This window comes from Leucopleurus acutus, assembly GCF_964270905.1.
Source record: "Leucopleurus acutus genome assembly, chromosome: 6".
Taxonomy (NCBI): Eukaryota; Metazoa; Chordata; class Mammalia; order Artiodactyla; family Delphinidae; genus Leucopleurus; species Leucopleurus acutus.
This window is the reverse complement of record NC_139149.1, coordinates 118,509,510-118,528,632: the sequence shown is the minus strand read 5'-3', so window position 1 is coordinate 118,528,632 and position 19,123 is coordinate 118,509,510. Positions and strand designations below refer to the sequence as shown.

General features: G+C 43.2%; 1 protein-coding gene across 2 annotated transcripts in view; it reads right to left on the bottom strand.

The window, feature by feature from the left end:
- The window catches only part of SEPTIN2 (septin 2), a 33,701-nt gene that overhangs the window by 13,069 nt on the left and 1,509 nt on the right, over positions 1-19,123 (bottom strand). Inside the window, exons 2-7 of one of the 2 annotated variants that reach the window (XM_082841534.1) lie at positions 13,281-13,314; positions 11,087-11,207; positions 2,768-2,854; positions 1,898-2,021; positions 1,116-1,250; positions 828-945 (exon numbers count right to left, since the gene is read on the bottom strand). In XM_082841534.1, coding sequence (XP_082697660.1) covers positions 828-945; positions 1,116-1,250; positions 1,898-2,021; positions 2,768-2,854; positions 11,087-11,207; positions 13,281-13,289 — 594 coding nt within the window. In that variant the 5' untranslated portion in view covers positions 13,290-13,314. The remainder of the gene's footprint in view (positions 1-827; positions 946-1,115; positions 1,251-1,897; positions 2,022-2,767; positions 2,855-11,086; positions 11,208-13,280; positions 13,315-19,123) is intronic. The other variant, XM_082841535.1, reaches the window with a different exon arrangement.

Sequence of the window (19,123 nt, the reverse complement as noted above, 5' to 3'; positions counted from 1 at the left end):
GCCCGAAGAATTTTGGACACAGGACCAGAGATGGGTATAAAGCCTCCTAACCCCGACAGCTGCCCCTCCTACCTGTCCGAAATTTAATGTAACATCCTATAAAAGGTGAAGTTCCCTTAAGTGTAAATTGCCAAGACACTTACTGTCAAGCATAGAAATGCCTAAGCTTTCAGGGACTCTTCCAAGGGCCTGAATACTTCCTAAAACACTGGCAGACACGTGAGACAATAAAGGAAAGGGCTGACAAACACAAGTCCGTATTAGTTTAAAGCTCCGCTTACAGCAGAAGACATCAAGAGAGACATGAGGTAACACGAAAGTCCAACTAGGTGAAGTAATGTGCAGCACGACAGTCAATGCCTAAAAATACACGAGTACCTGTGAGTCAATAAAAACGCAGTGAAGAGCGGCAAGCTCTAAAACCCCAGAGAACACGGCAACGGGCTTCAAGTACCGTGACAGAAACTCGCACCAGCAACCAGGCGGACGCAAACTGCAACGAGGTGCCGTTTCCCATCTCTCAGGAGGGACCCTACACACGCCGGGAGCACATCCAGAGCTGCTCCAGGGCCGCAGAGGAGCAAAAGCTCACACTCTGCTTTGGGGGCTGCAAACGGCTACAAACCTGTTTTGAGGGAAACGCAGCCCTCCTTCAAAAACATAAACGCACCTCAGTCCCTTTCTAAGAATTCGTCTGACTTACACAGTTGTGAGACAACAGAGGCGCACCGACGCTGACAGCACGGACATCAGCAAGGCCCGCTCTGTACCAGCCAGGCAGGGACTGTCCGAACCCCCCGCCCCGGCCCGGGGAGCCCAGCACGCACCCTCTTCTTCAGGCGCTCCCGCTCCTTCAGCGTGAGCGTGTCGGCTTTCGCGATGACAGGCACAATGTTCACCTTGTTGTGTATCGCCTTCATAAACGCAACATCCAATGGCTTAAGTCTAGAAGTCACGTTTAAGGGAAGAATAAGGAGATCACACTGAACTTTTTTCTCTCAAAATTACCCCGATTCTTATAATAAAATATGCAGTTTGGAGGAAAGCTGGAAACCCACACAGTAAACACGAAATCTTAACCTACACACCAGGTTTCCATGGTAACGCTTACTTACCCGTGTCCGAAGGGGGAAATAAAGTAAAAGCAACAGTGCACCCTGTTGTCAATGATGTGCCGTCTGTTCAGGCCGCTCTCATCATGCAGGTACCGTTCAAACTGCTCATCGATGTAGGAGATGATTGTCTTAAAGCTGAGAGAAACACAAACACAGGCAATCATGGGATGCAAGAGGCAGCTGTCCCGAACTTCAAAGGCAAAACGAGCTGTTCTATTCCCTGCCTCTCCAGCAGGTGTGATTTAATAATTCAACTGTAAGATGGGGACAAAACCGACTCCTAGCTTTGGCAAGATGGAGGCTTTCGGAAACTGTGCTAAGAATCATTTCCATAAGTGTTGAAGGTCAAAAGCCTGGATGGATAGGTTACAAAGAGGCTGAGCTGACTGACTGAAGACAGCCGGGGCAGAGTGGGAGCGGAACACGGGAGCTAAGGGCTGCCTGCGGAAGGAAGGGAGAAACCCCTGGTGAAGGAGAAAGACGCAAGAGAGCCCTCTCCTTCCTTCCCTCTTCTCATCAGTGCTGGAAAGTTGGTGCTTTATGCTTATGGGGATTAGAACCAGGGGAGTCTGTACAACGAAGGCGGATTCTCTGCAAGGTACAGGGGACAGACTGCTCTTACATTCTACTTCTGGATTTCTTTACTTGTGCAAATGGTGCAACAAGCAGCCAGTTACAGACACTAGCTCTGGAGCAAGTCTCTTAAGAGGTTTCATCTTCTTGAATATGGAAAAGAGAAAGGCTGTACTACCATATCACTGGCGGGGCTCTGGGGCACGTACCAATCCCTGCAGTTGATGGCGTCCCCGTAGCCTGGTGTGTCCACCACGGTCAGCCGCAGCTTGACCCCTCGCTCTTCAATCTCAACAGTTGATGCCTCAATTTGGACAGTTCTTTCAATTTTCTCTAAGAAAAAGAAGAAGCAAACTTAATAAAGGAACGTACCTTGAAATAGAGCCAGTTTGCAAAAATGAGAAATTACCTGTTACTTTCTTTTTATTAAACAAATGACTCAGAAGTTCACTATTTCTCTTTAAGGACAGTTCTCAGAAGGTAACATGAGGACTGTGTAAAAACGACCCAGGGTCAGCAAAGGACACATCGCAGCTAAGATTAAAGGGCTGCCTGGGAGTTGAAAATTATAATTTCTGATTCCCGGGACAAAAAGAACAATTAATGAATTCATTTAAAACCGTCCAAGGGCTGCCGTCGTGTTGTGGTGGCCCAAGTCCCAGACTGATGTATGCACAGTTCATTCACTCAACAGCCTCAAGAAGCCCAGTGTCCAGTGCTGGACGCTAACACCCAGGGGAAGAGGTCCGATGACACCTATGCCCACAGAAATCTTCTGTGTATGCCGGTTTTGTCATGAGAACACTGATCCTCCCATCAAACATACAACATAGGCAGGAACTATTACACTTTGTAGACAAAGAAAACAAGCTTGGAGAAGACGGACCATGGTACATGGTCTGAGTGTGTATAATCGAGATCCAAGGACGTCAGGTGCAGCACACCTTTCCCTACCTGACTGGCATTCTCCTTGTGTCTAGAGCCAAACAGAAACAAATAAAACACAAGGCTAAGGCACAAAATACTAATTATGCACTCCGCCGCAGCTTTCACGTAGTGCGGCGCGGAAACTTCCGTACCTGCGGCTCCAGGTATGACTCTTTCTGGGTAGAGGTCAGTCAGGAAGAGGCTGTTTATGAGAGTTGATTTTCCGAGACCCGATTCACCTTGAAACAAAAAGGAAATTGATGTCATGACGTTGTATGTGTGACACAGTCAAATCTGTTGAGCGTTTACGTGAGGCCCGGCCCTGGACTGAGTGCCTCACAAACATCCGTCTCTGCATCCCATGTGACGACTGTGAACATGGCACAACCCTCCCGGTCCCACTGAGGGGGGAATAGGGGCTCCAAGGTCAGTAGCCTGTGTGCTCAGAGTGCTGTCCAGAGCAAGGCCTCAATTGGAATCCAGGTCTGTGAGGCTCCAGAATCCATTAAGATCATAAACACAATGTGACCTCTTCCCAAATATGTGGAATGGACTTGAGGTGGGGTTTTTTTTTGAGAAAAGGAATGCACAGTAGATTTTCAGGTATGGGCTCCGCTAACCCTTAAACTCATCACGTTTCAGAGAACTGAACACACACACACGTCAACAACGCCCAGCTTCCCAAGCTGTGGCAGGGCACGGAGGATGGATGGACAGCTAACCCTTGCGCACAACCAGTCTGCCATCTCCCCTGTGACACCAAGGCAAGAGCAGGCCCCTTGCCCTCTTCCTGCTTCACTCACAGCCCCACATCCCACCGCTGGCAACCACCGTACGTCAGGCAACTTCCTGCTCACTTTGCTGAGTGTAACGCGACCAATTCGGGCAGCGCATAGCCACTCAAGCATTTAACGAGTTAAAAATTCCACTTAAACCACTGTGTATCACGTATTCTGAATATTTGAAGTTTGACTTCAAAGAAGATGCAAAATACCAAAAATTAAAATTCCTATTCCAAGGAAGCATGAACAGATTCCAACACTTTACTGGAGGTCATCATCTAATGCTTAAGTTTGCATGTATTGGTCCGACTGTCCCCTGGGCACCTCGGTGCGACCCCCCCTCTGCTAAGTGCCTGCTCAGCCTGTGGAAGGAGCGTACATCTGATTTAAAAATTACCTCTGGGAAAATCAAGAACAGAAGACTGAATCTGAAATTTGTAGACATACACAATTAGGACTGCACTTTAACTAGACTGCCATTTTCATAGATGAAAAGGAACATTAAAAGGACAAAAACAGAATTACATTTTGAACATGTCCAAATATAAGAGAGCAAGGATATGACCTAATACACACTATCCCAGCAAGTTGTCCTTTTAATAAAGTGTCCAGCAACGCCCTTTTACACGTTCACTACACTTGCAGGGGACTTTGCCAGGACGTGCCAAGTCCTCTCCCCGAGTGCCAGGCACAGGTGTAGGTGCGGGGACACAGCAGACAACAGGATGGGTGAGTCCCTGCTCCCATGGAGTCTGGCAGTCCAGCAGAGGAAGATGCCAGGCAAAGCCACTCTGTCACCGACTGAATGGTGAGAGCTGTGACTAATACAGCTGAAAAGGGACCAAGGCCAGAAGACAGCTGAGCAAAGGTGTCTGAGTGGAGATGGCTGATTCTAAATTATGAATCTTAATTTTAAAGGTATACGTGATTTATTTCACTTGGAATAGCTTTTGGGTAACATCTACAAATAATCTGCTTATTAACTCAGAACATGATGCCACCCTTGGGCTGAATCTCTGAGCACACCTAGCTTTGCTCTGTCCTAATACTTTCACTAGTATCTCTATCCCAGCTGGGAGTGTCCCAAACAGGAGCCTTCAGACGGGGGAAACAAGACGCGAATGAAGGTGTGGACCAGTGCAAATCCATCACCACCCAAAAATTTAACACGAAACAGCAGCAGCCCCTCTCCGCTGCGTCCGGCAGCTTTGGCGCAGCATACAATCACTTAGCCTCTGAGGTTGGTCGGTGCCGCCGCCCCTACCGGTAGCCTGTTTCTCTGCACTGCCAAGCAATGTTCTGTCGTGTGGATACAACACAACCTGCTGCTGGACAGACACCCGAGCTGTGTCCAGAAAACTGGCTTTGAGAATTCACACACAGTCTGCGACGTGCTATCACTTCTCTCGGGTGCGCCTAGGAGGGGACCGCTGAGTCACAGGGTGCGCATGTAACTGTGAAGAAAGGGCACACTTTGCCTTCTCACCAGCTGCTCCACTGCTAACACTTGCACTGCCTGCCTGTAGCACTTCAGCCAGTCTGGCGGGTATGCGGGGCTACCCCATCGTGGTTTTCATGTGTGTTTCCCTGATGACTGAAGAGGACGTCATCGTGTGTTTACCACCCATCTGTTTACCTCCCGTGAAGTGTCTCTTCAAATCTTTTGACCCTTTTTGTAACTGGGTCATTTGTCTTCTTACTAAGCCTGTGAAAACTTTTATATTCTAGATGTAAGTCCTGTGTTGCATATACTACGATATGAACACTTTCTCAGTTTATGGCCTATCTTCTTACTGGTGCCTTCTGAAGAAGGCAAATCTTGAGTGAAGCACAACGTATTATTTTATTTTGTGACTAGTGGTCTTCATGTCCTAAGCAATCTGCGTGCTCCAAAGTCATAAACATTTTTAAAGCAATTTTCTCCTAGGCTTTTTATAGCTTTCCAACTAGGTCAACAATCCATCCTGAGTTTATTGTTGATGTTCAGTGTAAAGGAGGGGCTAGAGTTCACTTTTTTCCCAAACAATCAAGCAATTACTACAGCACTATTTGTAAAAAGACTAACCTTTTCCCATGCTGAATTACCTTGGCACTTTAGTCAAAAATCAGCTGACCATATACATGCGGTCTGGGCTGTTAGTTTATGCAGTTGATCTCTATGCCTACCTTACGCACTGCTGTGGATTTTGTTGGAAATCAGATTGTTCTGTCATATTCTAGGCCCTCTGCATTTACATTTGCACTTTAGAATCAGATCACTAATTCCTGTTTTTCAAAAGTCTGCTGTGATTTTGACAGGGATTTAATTGACTCTATGGGTCAATCTGGGGAGGCAGGACATCTGAAGAGCCCCACTCCACGAGCAGGTGAGGTCTCGCAACCCAGTCAGCTTTCCTTTGGTTTTTTCAGCTGTGTTTTGAAGTTTTCAGTGTTGGTCTTGCACACATTTTGTTAAAAAATTTTTTTTAAGTTTAATACTTTAAAAAATATATTTATATTTATTTTTATTTTTGGCTGCTCCGGGTCTTAGTTGTGGCATGTGGAATCTTTTTGTTGCGGTCCGAGTGCTCAGTAGTTGCAGCGCGCGGGCTTAGCTGCCCCGCAGCATGTGGGATCTTAGTTCCCCGACCAGGGATTGAACCCGCGTCCCCTGCATTGCAAAGCAGATTCTTAACCACTGGACTGCCAGGGAAGTCCCCACATTTTGTTTTATTATCCCTAAGCAGTATGTACCTTTTATATTACTATAAATGGTACTACTTTTAAAAAAGATTTTATCATTGTAATTATTTTTGATATTGTATTTCTAAGTTCATTTTTAAATTACTTGCTGGTAATTATAGAAATAAAGTTGATTTTTGTATACTGACCGGAACCTGCAATCTTGCTAAACTTTACCTATTAGATCGAGCAGCTTTGTATTTTCTTACGATTTTAACACACACAAATCATGTTATTTGCCATTAAGGAGATTTTACTTCTTTCTCTCAGTTTTTCATGAGTGAAAGTAATGCTAACTATAGGTATTTCCCCTTTAGGACCAAAGTGATTGATTTCCAGTGTTAAACCACACATTCCTGTGACCAACCCCATTCATTTAGGATGCACAGTCAGTCCTGCCATGACACTTGCTTTGAAAGTGACAATTTGTTCCAACACAACTGATATATTATGTAACAATTTCAGCATAATACAAACGCTGCATTTACTTATGTGTGATTTCACTGGTGAGAAACTAGGTCTACCCAGCAGAATCAAGCCACAAAGGAACACTCCTCCCAAGGCATACACCACAGCTACCAGCTGACGTATTACAAGCCACAGCCACTTACCTCCAGTGTCCCAACTGTCCACCCATCCTCAGATAGCCCTCCTTCCACAACCTCACAATAACACACAGGCTGCAACCATCCTGATGCCCCCTTTCACAAACTTCAGTTCAGTGGCTTATTTGGTGTAGTAATTTTGATTTCTTAACCATTTAACATGTGAAACTGAGATCATTTTTACTATGTTCCTAACACGTCACTGAGGAAGGTTTTGAGTGTCGTGTCCCTATTTTCCCTGCATGATGATTTTTTAGGAACACACAAATATTGTGTTACAGTAGAACTGACTGTATTAAGGACTTGCTGCAATTTTAGTAAGGTGTCTGTGTCTAGGCTCATGAGGAATTAAGTCTACTTTTCTCATCATTTGCAGTAGGGCAGTGCTTGGCCTAATACTCTCATAATGCAGAGCATGTCTGGTGAATGTTCCACGTGCCTTACAAGAACAGGTGTCCTGCAGCTGTTCAGCACAGTGCTCTGCATGTCAGCTGGGCTGTACTGTTTGACAGCATAACTTAAACGTTCTACAACGTTACTGACTTTCTATCTGCTTCATACACTACTGTGAGGAGTGTTAAAAACTCCTGTCCTCACAGATTTATCTTTCTCCCATCAGACTCTGCGTCATGCATATTTTAGATAATGTTGTTTTGAACAGATCCCTTTCTCGTTATGATATAAAGTTCTTCCTCTCTGGGAATATTCAGGTAGTAGACCTAAAGTCTGCTTTGTCTGATAGTAATTCAGCCACTTCAGCTTTATGACTGGGGCTTGCATCACAATGTCCCATTCTTTTATTTTTAATTAAAAGGGTTTTTCCTATAGACAACAGGAGGTCATTTAGTCTGATAACCCCTACCTTTCCCTTATACTTTACCTTGTCCATTTACACATAATTATCGAGAAGGTTATGCTCAAGGCTGCCATCTTGCTGCCATCTTCCTTTTTTCTTTTCCTGCTTTCTTTTGGACTGAATACTTTTTTTTTTTTTTTTTTTTTGCGGTATGCGGGCCTCTCACTGCTGTGGCCTCTCCCGTTGCGGAGCACAGGCTCCGGACGCGCAGGCTCGGCGGCCATGGCTCACGGGCCCAGCCGCTCCGCGGCACGTGGGATCTTCCGGGACCGGGGCATGAACCCGTGTCCCCTGCATCAGCAGGCGGACTCTCAACCACTGCGCCACCAGGGAAGCCCCTGCATACTTTTTATATTCTATTTTATCAAAGCTATTGGCTTTTAGCCAAATCCTTATTTTCCTAGTGGATGCTCTTAAGTTCACAATGTGCACCACTAACCCAGCATCTTCCTTTCAGTAATGTTCTACCGCCTCACACGTAACGTAAGAAGTTCACAGCTGCACGCTTCTACTCACCCTGTCCTCTGCGCTATCCTTATTCATTTTATTCCTACACGTTACACACTATCAATTATCTTTGAAAGAAATTGAAAAGCAAGAAGTCTTATTTTTACCAATACATTTGCCATTTCCAGTGCTCTCCTTTCTGTGCCAACTTGAAAACCTCATTTAATCTTCCTTACGGTATACGTCTGATACTGATAAATTCTTTCCACTTATTTATCTGAAAATGTCTTTACCTTCTTTTTAACCTTCATTTTTAAAGGTTATTTTTGACAAACACAGAATTCTAGGCTGATAGTTTTATACTTTCAGTACTTTAAACTGTCATTCCACATGGCTTACATTATTCCTGATGAGCAGTCAGTGGTCCTTCTTACCTCCGACCCTATGTAATGTTTTTCTTTTTCTTTGGCTGCTTGTAGGATTTTCCCATTCATCAGTGGTTTTCACCATCTGGCTACATGCCCTGGTGTGCTTGTAGGACTTTCCCATTTATCAGTGGTTTTCGCCATCTGGTTACATGCCCTGGTGTGCTTGTAAGATGTTCCCATTTACCAGTGGTTTTCACCATCCGGTTGCGTGCTTTTCTTTATATGTATTCTGCTTGGTGCTTTAGTTTGGATGCTTTCTATTGCCCCCGTTCTTCTGCAGTGTACAATTTGCTGTTAGGCCCATCAGAAAATTTTTTATCTCAGACGTTGTATACATTTTTTAATCTCTAGAAGTTCCATTTTGTTCTTTTCTGGATCTGTTTCTACTGCCTGATTTCTGTCCTGGTTATGGGCCATTTTTTTCCCCCTTCTTTGCACATCCAGGAACTTTTTAGTGGATGCTGAGTATTGTGAAGGTTATACTGTAAGTGTCTAGACTTTAATGTCCTTCTTTAATGAGCGATGGGTTTTTGTCCTGGCAAGTAGGTAATTCATTTGTAAAGAAGCTTGATCCTTTCAAGGTTCGTTTATGAGCTTTGTTAGACAGGGTTTAGAACAGCCTTTATGTGAGTTTAGCCCTCCTCCTAAGCAAGGACTTTCCTGAATGTCATGGGTGTTCAGTAAGATTTCCCTCCGGTTGGCTGGAATTCCAATGTCTCCTTGACCCCTTTCCAGCTCTCTAACTCCATCCATGCAGTCTCCTTCCTGGTGGTTCTATTTTGCCTGGCTTCAAGGAGGCTTCCCCTACCCATATACAAGTTACTGTTCAGCCATGGTGCCAAAGGAACCCCAATGCAGATGTGTGAAGTCGTTCTCTTCTGCCTGTTACCTCAGCTTCCCCGAACTGTGGTCTCATTCTTCAGCCGAGACTAACCGTGTTAGGTTTACTCCTCCCTGGGAGAAGGGCAGGTGAATGGCAGAAAGCTGGAGTACCTTTATAGTTCATAGAATTCTTTTTCCTTCTCTCAAGGACCAAAGTCCTGCACTGCCTGTTCAATGTCTTAAAAGGGCTGTTTCATGTATCTTGCTGAGGCTTCTGGTTATTCAGGTCAAGAGGACTAGTCTGGTACAGCTTTTTCAGGGTTTGGCAAGCTGCAGCTCTCCTGCGAATCTAGCCCTCTACCACATGAACAAAACAGAGCTTCACTGGGACAGCTGTGCCTGTTTGTTCATGTGTCGTCTATGGCTGTTTCCCACGACGACAGTGGAGTTAACAGCTGCACCAAAAGCTGTAAGGCTCACAAAGCCTTAAATATTTACTATCTGACCCTTTACAGAAAGAGCTTGTCAACCCCTGAGTTATTCTATCAGGGCCAGAAGTAACTGTCTGGTTTTAAAGCTCTAAATTAAGTAACTGTGTGACAGACTGCACTGCATTTCTCTTTTCTACCAGGAACCGGAATTTGCATTATTAACATCATCATGTAATTGTGCTCCTAAAACATGTCACCATTCACTTCTCTGGGCCTAGGGTCCCACAGTTTTTTTCATCTCAGATTTGTGAACTGTTTATCCCAGGAAACAATCGTTTGTCCCACTCATGCATGGGCACCCATCAAGCTTTCCCAGCGGCTACCTCAGCATTTGGGGAGAATCTTGCGATTATCAGAAATGAAATAAAATGTGGTATGGTAAGCGGAATTAATAGTTCATCAAGTTAAGTTTGTTATGGACACACTGAAACAGAATATATATGCTATAATCCATGATAAGATATATCTGATATAATAGACATTTCAGGTAACCACTCAATTTCAAACGACTTTAAGTACTTATTTTAAAATACGTGTGTGTAGTAAGGGTTGTTCCTTGTTTAAAATATACCCACCAGAAAAAGTTGAACAGTTCTTTTTATGAGTATTAAATAAACATGCTTCTGGTTAATTATAAGTGTTTGTTATCTTTCAAGTGTAACAAATTACTGTAAAATTCAGAGGCCTAAACCAACAACAAACACTTACCACCTCATGGACTCTGGGTCAGGAGTTCGGGAGTGTCTAAGGTGGGCGGTTATGGCTTGAGGGTCCCTCTGTGGTGACAGGGATGTTGGCCAGGATGGCGGTCACCAGCAGGCTTAACTGGGGCTGGAGGACATTTCTGAACGGTCACTTACATGGTCACTGGCAGGCCTCAGCGCCGTGCCCTGCAGGACTTCACTATGAAGTGTCCCGACAGTGATGATTCAAGAGAAGGCAAGGCACAGGCCACACCTTCATCTCCACAACGTCCTACTGGCTACACGAGTGAGCCCTGCTCAGTGGGGAAGGGGCTAGAAAGCGTCATGGACACCAGGCCGCAAGCATTTGGGGGGCGGCGGGAGGGCTTCAGAGGCCAGCTGTCACAATGAGCAAACACTTTCACTACATACAAGCAAAAAATGACATAAAAATTATAATTCTGCTCTTCAGCAAAATTTTCTAAAGAAGTTTTTTTTTCAAATTCCCAAGTTATTTGACTCCGTCAACAAAGGAATCTTCCCTGTGACTTTTAGGTTACATTATTATACTCCACAGGTTGGGAAAAGGAGACACCCACATATTTAATAACTTGAGAGTACAAGTTAATTTCTTACCAACCACCATTAGCGTGAATTCAAAACCTTTTTTCACTGATTTTCGATGAACTTGATTGGGAAGATTTGCAAATCCAACATAGCCAGGAGTTTCTGGATTTATAAACTGAGTTGGTTGTTGCTAAAAAAAGAACAAATAAACACCTTATTAGTTGCTTTTAAGACATTATTAAACCTGTGACAAACACAGATATCCTTAGTTCTCACAAATCAAAGAAGTATACACATAAATCAATACTCCCAAAAAGTCACTGCTATCAGAAAACTGACGGTATTCATTTGAAGATATTTAAAAAAGAAAAACCAATCCAGTATCACTTCATGCCTACATGCTGACCTAAAATAACATTTCTGTTAAGCAATTAAGCAATACATAAAAGATACATGCTTAGTTCATCTTAGTACAATTTCAAATCTCAACTTAAAAAATTGTCTATAGAGTTGAAGGAAAATCTGTCAGACGTACAAAGTAAGACCCCACTTACAGTGGTCTCATTCAACAAACTTCGCTAAAGAACAGCTTCCAGGGCTTCCCTGGTGACGTAGTGGCTGAGAGTCCGCCTGCCGATGCAGGGGACACGCGTTCGTGCCCCGGTCCGGGAAGATCCCACATGCCACGGAGCGGCTAGGCGTGTGAGCCATGGTCGCTGGGCCTGTGCGTCCGGAGCCTGTGCTCCGCAACAGGAGAGGCCACAGCAGTGAGAGGCCCGCATACCGCAAAAAAAAAGAACAGTTTCCAAAGTAAAGACTTCGTGTATCAGGAGCGGTGCATTTGTGAAAAGTAGCCAGGAAACAGTCATGTCTCTTGCTGCATTCCTAGCTCAATGGAACCGAGCCCCACCGAGGGTGAGGCAGCCCACTTAGGGGTGGGATGCTGAGAATCTAGCTTCACAGACCAAGAGAAAGAAGACTGAGAGTGAGAAAGGGGTCACGGCGGAAGCCGCTGAAGCGTCAATGTTCCTTGATAGATGGATATCTGACACGAGGAGATTCAGAAAAGCAAGTATAGTAAAACAGTGAAATCTAGGCTGTGATATACTAAAAATGGGAAGAAATAAAAAAAGATAGAGCAATTGATGTATTAAATGTACAAGGCAAGATTTAGAATAGTATTTCCTTTAAGGTTACCTTTTATAAATATATAGTCACACATGCAAAAAGAATATTCACAAAACGTCACAAGCGGTTATTCTGAATAATGGAATTATGGCTAATTTTTATTTTCCATTTTGCTTATCAAAGTTCCACACTGACACTTGTATAAAAAATGAAAATCGGGGCTTCCCTGGTGGCGCAGTGGTTGAGAGTCTGCCTGCCGATGCAGGGGACACGGGTTCGTGCCCTGGTCCGGGAAGATCCCACATGCCACGGAGTGGCTGGGCCCGTGAGCCGTGGCCTCTGGGCCTGCGCGTCCGGAGCCTGTGCTCCACAACGGGAGAGGCCACAACAGTGAAAGGCCCACGTACCGCAAAAAAAAAAACAACAAAAACAGAAAATCACTATGACTGCGCATCACTGTAAGAAACACCCGAAGACTTAAAAATAAAAAGAGAAATAATAATCTTGCAATTTTAACTACAAGTTCTGTTTTTCTCAGCATGTCTTTTAGAACCAATTCCTTTCCAGGCTCTGGGCTAATTTTCAAGAGCTGACGTAAGCCAATTTATCAAGTCTGAGAACCCCATAAATTTCATCATGATGAATTATTACAATTTTAAAATTATTATTTGAATGGTCTGCTGGGAATGATCTAGGGAGGCTAAATGGATTGTCATTAATGTTTTTAGAAACAAATTGAAAATCTGAAAAAAGAAAGCTCACAGCTTTTAGGATGACTGTTAAATTAGAACTCTGTCTTAATGAATCAAATAACAGTTATATTAAAAATAATGAATCAGGGCTTCCCTGGTGGCGCAGTGGTTGAGAGTTTGCCTGCCGATGCAGGGGACACGGGTTCGTGCCCCGGTCCGGGAAGATCCCACATGCCACGGAGCGGCTGGGCCCGTGAGCCATGGCTGCTGAGCCTGCGCTCCGCAGCGGCAGAGGCCACAACAGTGAGAGGCCCGCATACCGCAAAAAAACCCAAAAACAAAACAAAATAATGAATCATAAAAATCTTGACTACAAAAGGTTTCAAAACATAAAGCAGTTTCTCCTTATATTGTAGATACACGAAGTGTGATTGATCTCTTACCTTAGACATCTTTAGTGAAGTTTTGTCAATCTGTCTAAAAAAAAGAAAAGTACATGTACATCCATACACATATACATACATATTTAATTTAACATGAATTGATATGTAAAAAGGCTCACATGAGGCATCAATAGCTTGTCTCACTCTGCTTCTCATTATGTCAAATACTTCAACAGAAATGATGAAATTATCACCTCATTATATAAATTAGATATAAAAAATTAAGCTAATGAAAGCGACCATCTATACACATGTACAGATATATACATTCCATGTCTTCAACAATACCTTTTTAGTACTGATTACACGTTAGGCACTAAGGAGCAACTGGAGAAAAAGACAAATTCCCATAACCTCTGGAATTACGTAATTTCCTTTCTCTCTTTGAAAGCTTTGTACAAGGAAGGGGTGCCTGTCGGAGCCCATCTGTCTGCTGTCTGCTGGAGACTTCCTGAGCTCCTGAGAACTGGACCTTGACACTGGGGCACACACAGCAACACAACTACACTTACAAGTAAAAGAAAAAGGACTGAAGGCACTTGAGTGCTCGAGAAGTGTGACGATAGTTCGGAAGCCTCGGGAGATGTGGGGTCTGCTGGCTAACCTTTGGTGACAAAGTCAAGAGATGTGTATACAGTCAAATTTGATTCCTTCTGGTGCTTAGAAACTTATGAGAAAACTTCTTTCACTTTCTTGCCTCCCTATTTCCCCCAGACTGAAACATTCCTGAATGCTGCACACACCCAAGTTTCCTTTTTGGATGGAAATGTTCCCAAACCTCTGAAGAAATGGTTAACCAAGGTCAAGATAGCAGTAGCATTCTTAACTTAACTCGAACTCTGTGGTACGATGTCATAGAAGATAAGGATACAGTCTTGGTTCTCCCTCTCATCCGTCTGGCAGGAACGAGAGGGGAAAAGGGAGAGGAGTCTGTAAACTGCTTCTTACTATGACAGATCATCACTAAAGGTGGGGAAGGAGTACTGGGTGCAGCCTAGTGTGCAAAGGAAGGAGCAATTCTGACTAAGGAGACAGGTAAAGCTCCATCTAGGTTGTCCAAAATGCTTCAACCTAGGCAGCAGGATCAAGGCAAGCTTCCAGGACAGCAGAAACGCTAGGCAGCAGGAGAAGCAGAAGATGAAGGCTTCCTCGGAAGGAAGAACCAGAAACGAACGAGAAGAATACAGTGAACCCTGGAAGAGCTTGGGAACAGAGACCTTGGGTGTGAGGACTCGAGGGGTAAGGTGACAGGCCCATGTGAGTGTGCCCTCGTCCCCCTGCCTCCAAGATGAGCTCAACAGCCAAGCTGCAGGAGGAGGAAGACAACACCTGAAACCAAGAAACAGTATCGCTGTGATGAAGATGCAAGCACAGTAATTCACACACAGCCTTCTGGACCTAAAATCCACGATTTTCAAAGCCAAACTGCTGTAGCTGAACTAAATGAAAGGTCACAGTAGAGACTCGGAATGTGACATGGAAGACCAAATGTAAGAAATCTTGGCGCACAAGGCACACAGCAGGGAGGGGAATCATGGGTAAAAGACAGCCTCAGAGACAAAATCTAGGAAATCTACCTGTTCCAGTAAGAGCCCCCGTAAGTAAAAGGGGAAGAGGGGGGAAAAGAAAACAGCAGTAACAAAGAGAAATGTCCCAGGAAGAGCAACCCCAGGGTTTAACTGGGGCTGTGTACTACACGAGTGACTTAAGATCTCTTGAATACAAGGAACATCCTAGAGGAACACCATTCATAGTCCAGAATTTAAAATATTAAACTTCCTCAGCAAAACCTAAGAGTTGGGGGCAGGAGTGACAGCAGAGAGGTAAAACTTTCAAGAGGGAGAAGGGAGCAGTCAGTTGGAAAACAGATAGATGGTCCTGGCAGAAGCAGCAGCGGACACGTTGTTTTAAATAATAAAGAGGGAAGTGTCTGATAACGAAAAATAAAAAAGGAAGGTAGCCATTAAAAAAAACTTACTTCCAAATTAAGAGAAAAATATGGAACAGCAACTTGATCAAACCAGTAAAAATAATGGAAAAGAAACAGAAAAATTCAAGAGTATCAGTCACCAGTCTAAATGTGAAAGAAGCAAATTTTCTCCTTAAAAGAGGAGACAGGTTGGGGGCAGGGGCGGGGCGGAGGGAGAACCACAGAAAACCAAGGTATGTTACATGGAAGAAACATGCTTAAAACAAAGTAGCTAAAAAAAATGTTGAAAACAAAGGAACAGGCTAAGAGATACCAAGCTAGTGCAAACAGAAAAGAACAGGGAGAGACATTGTTAATACCAACCCTGTTGGGATTTAAGGAAAGTGTGGTCATGATAAAAGAAACAATTTATAAAGATAAACCATTCATAAACCCGTATCTATGAATACTTACAGCAGATAAATACATAGAGCAAAGACTAGAAAAAATACTATGTGAACTTGACAAAAATACAATTCAAGTGGGAGGCTTTAATAGCTTCTCTGGGAATTGGACAGACTCCCTACACACAGTATGAGCAAGGGCAGAGGTCTGAGACCACCGACACATCTGAATTAACTGGTATAGAGAACCTTGAGTCAATAGACAAAGAAAGGCGACTAAAGAAAAACACTTTGTCATGTAACTGCTGTGAAGAAAATTTATGCAAAGTTATTTTTACAGTCCGTGTTCTCAGATCATGATCTGTTAAAACAAAGATAAAAAGGAACTCCTAGTTATTCAGAACATTCCTTGATAACCCTTGGATCAAGGGGGGATAAAAGCAAAGCCATAAGTTATCTAGAAAGCAATGGAAAGAAGATAAAAGCAAAATCAGTGGGGCACAGTAAAGTTTCATAGACTCAGATGAGAATTTGGGTTTTACATATTTTCACTATTAAAGAACACGGAAAATAACTCAATAGAAGGATAAATAAAACCAAAAGCTGGTTCTCTAAAACAAATTCCTCACCAGTTCCTTCGAGGAAAAACAAGAAGATATAATCACAGACATAGGAGACCACATGTGTAAAGATGGCCACAAACTAGAAAATCTGGAAGAAATGGATGATTTCCTAGACACTGTAAATTAACAAAATTGAGGCAAGAACTGAAAACCTGACTATAACAAATCCCACTGAACAGGTGAACAAAGTTACCAATGAGGACTTCCCTGGCGGTCCGTCCAAGTGGTTAAGACTCTGCGCTGCCAATGCAGGGGGCGCGGGTTCGAACCCTGGTCAGGGAACTAAGATCCCACATGCTGCATATCGTGGGCAAAAAAAAAAAAACAAAAAAATAATTGGAGGAAAAAAAGAAAGGGACCAGGACCAGACAGAACTAGACCTGAATTCCATCCAAAACTGAACAGATAACTCCAGCGTCACTTAAGCCACTACAGAAAAAGGGAAAGCACTCCAAGTTATTTTATGAAGACAGCACAACTCCAACAACAAACCCAGACGGAGAAGAAAGAGCGAGCAAGCTGGCTGGCTGCAGGTCAATCTCACTTATGAATAGAAATGCAAAATTTCTCAATGAAATACTTGCTAGCAATTATATCCCGGAAATGTACCAAAAGCATCTATCAATACAAGCTGTTACAACAAATTAAAGGAGAAAACCATATGTGAATAGATGCTGAACACGCATGTGATAAAATCCAACAACCAACTCTAATAAAAACACTAAGTGAGGAAACGGCTTAAATATACTTCCAGAAACCAACGGCAAACGTTATCCTCTAAACAACAGATGCTAAATTATTTAAAGTACCATCACTAATTAGGAAAGGATGCCCATTACCACCACAGTTATCTTAAAACACTTATGAAAAACTCCAAACATATTCAAAAGTAAAACAAAAGCCACAAGGACCACCCCATCCTCCAGATTCAACAGTTATTAACTCAGATATCCCCTCAACCACTGTCCCGGATCCCTGATTATGAGTACTAGATATTTCTAAAAATAAGGACTGAAAAGCGACAAGCCATTATTATAAGGAAGATTAGCAATACTCCTTTAATATAACAAAATACCCAGGGTTCATATTTTTCTAATTGTCTCTTCTTTTTGTCGTTGTTCGTTTGAAGCAGGATCCAAATAAGACCCTGATGTTGCAGTCTAACCGTGATTATTTACTGCTACTCTGGCAGGTTTAGTGAAAATGATTCTTCTGATATGACTGAATACACACCAAAAACCCCACAAACACTTCGGTTAAAAAAGATTGCAGAATATGGTAATTTACTTAAGGTGGCTGCATACAAGACAGGTGTAACTCAAAAGTTCTATTTTGCATTAGCAATGAATACCAAGAAATGGAAATGCAGGGAAAATGCCATTTATAATAGAGCAAAATCAAAACAAATATAGGAACAAATTTAGAAAGAAAACAGGCCTAGCACGAACCAAATCATTTTTATTTCTTAAATTAGTAGAAAAGTGTGGTCCAATCTCAGCTGGACTCCCTAATGATGAGGTTTTTTTTTCTTAAAGGACTGGATAAAATGACTTTCAAGTTCACCTGGAGAATAAATGCCTGAGGATAGAAAGGGAGAGCAGGCTCTCGCCTTACTAGCTATCACACGCCTTACTAGCTACCACACGCATCTGATTTCACACCAACCTGGTGGGGCAGAGGACTGTCATCAAAGTGGTTCTGGAGCTTCCACCCACCCGCTCCTCATTCAACTCTGGGCCCGTGCCTGTACTCCCAACCAACTTCACGTGAGCACCCTGACAGTACTGCACCTTAAGCCCACGCATGCGCAGGCCCTTATTCTGCTCAGCAGGTGAGAAGGGGACCATCACTCCTATCGGTTTCCTCCTACTTAAAACCTATCTTGATGCACACATACGGGGAAGTGGAGAATACTATTGTAATATTATTGGAACAGGATGTTAATTCTCAAAAAAACACTTATTTCAACTTTGCTTTAATTTTACCAAGTTTCTCTTACCACAACCTATTTCTTTCATACTCAGGTTTTTTTTTTTTCTGAAACATAATTTGGATCCACTACAGTTTTCCAACAGTTTAAGTTATTAACTGACTAATGTAAAATGAAAGTTGAAAGAGAAATGTTGAACTTCTGAAGCGCCTGGTTTTCAGTGAGAAAGCCTTGATCCAGCAACACAAAATGCAAAGCACTGTGATTAGTTTAAACTTTGGATGCAGATCAATCAGATCCCCCAAACCTCAGAAATTAGGTCAAATGAAAAATTTATGCACTCATTCTAGATACTAGAAACTATTTAAAACTTTTTTTCTCTTTGACCCATGGCTTCCCTCTTCCACAGAGCAATACTTCCAGCCCAGTCCACACAGAAGAAATCAACTTTTCTAAAACAAAAGGGGACAAAGAACAGAGGGCTAAAACTGGATTCTCGGCAACAGAAACTTGCTTTGCTACTGGCATTTATGTGTATCAGTGGACTACTCAAAACCACCATTCACCGACATGTCATCCTTGTATTTACATTCATTATCCCCATCCACAAACGACCCTGCAAAGTAGGACCCAAAGGTCCACAGTCCCTCATCCAGAGCCCTTGGAACATCTGGCATTCAGAGCCTTTGGATCTGAGGTCCATGTACAGTATACCACACTCTTAACAGCATGAGGGCAGCACCCCACAATCAAATGAGTTTTCTCTAGTGACAAGTATGACGATGAGCACAAAATGAGATAAGTAAGGCTATACAAGTGGCTTCACCCCAATTCTGCGGCCAAATGAGCTTTGGTGTCCCCTTCTCTCTGGAGAAAAAACAAAGCCAACTTCTCCTTTTCCAGCAGTTTCTGTCTTTCGAGTTGAGTATAAAAAGGACCTGAATCACATTTATTAAAGTCCACAGAGGGAGGCTGCC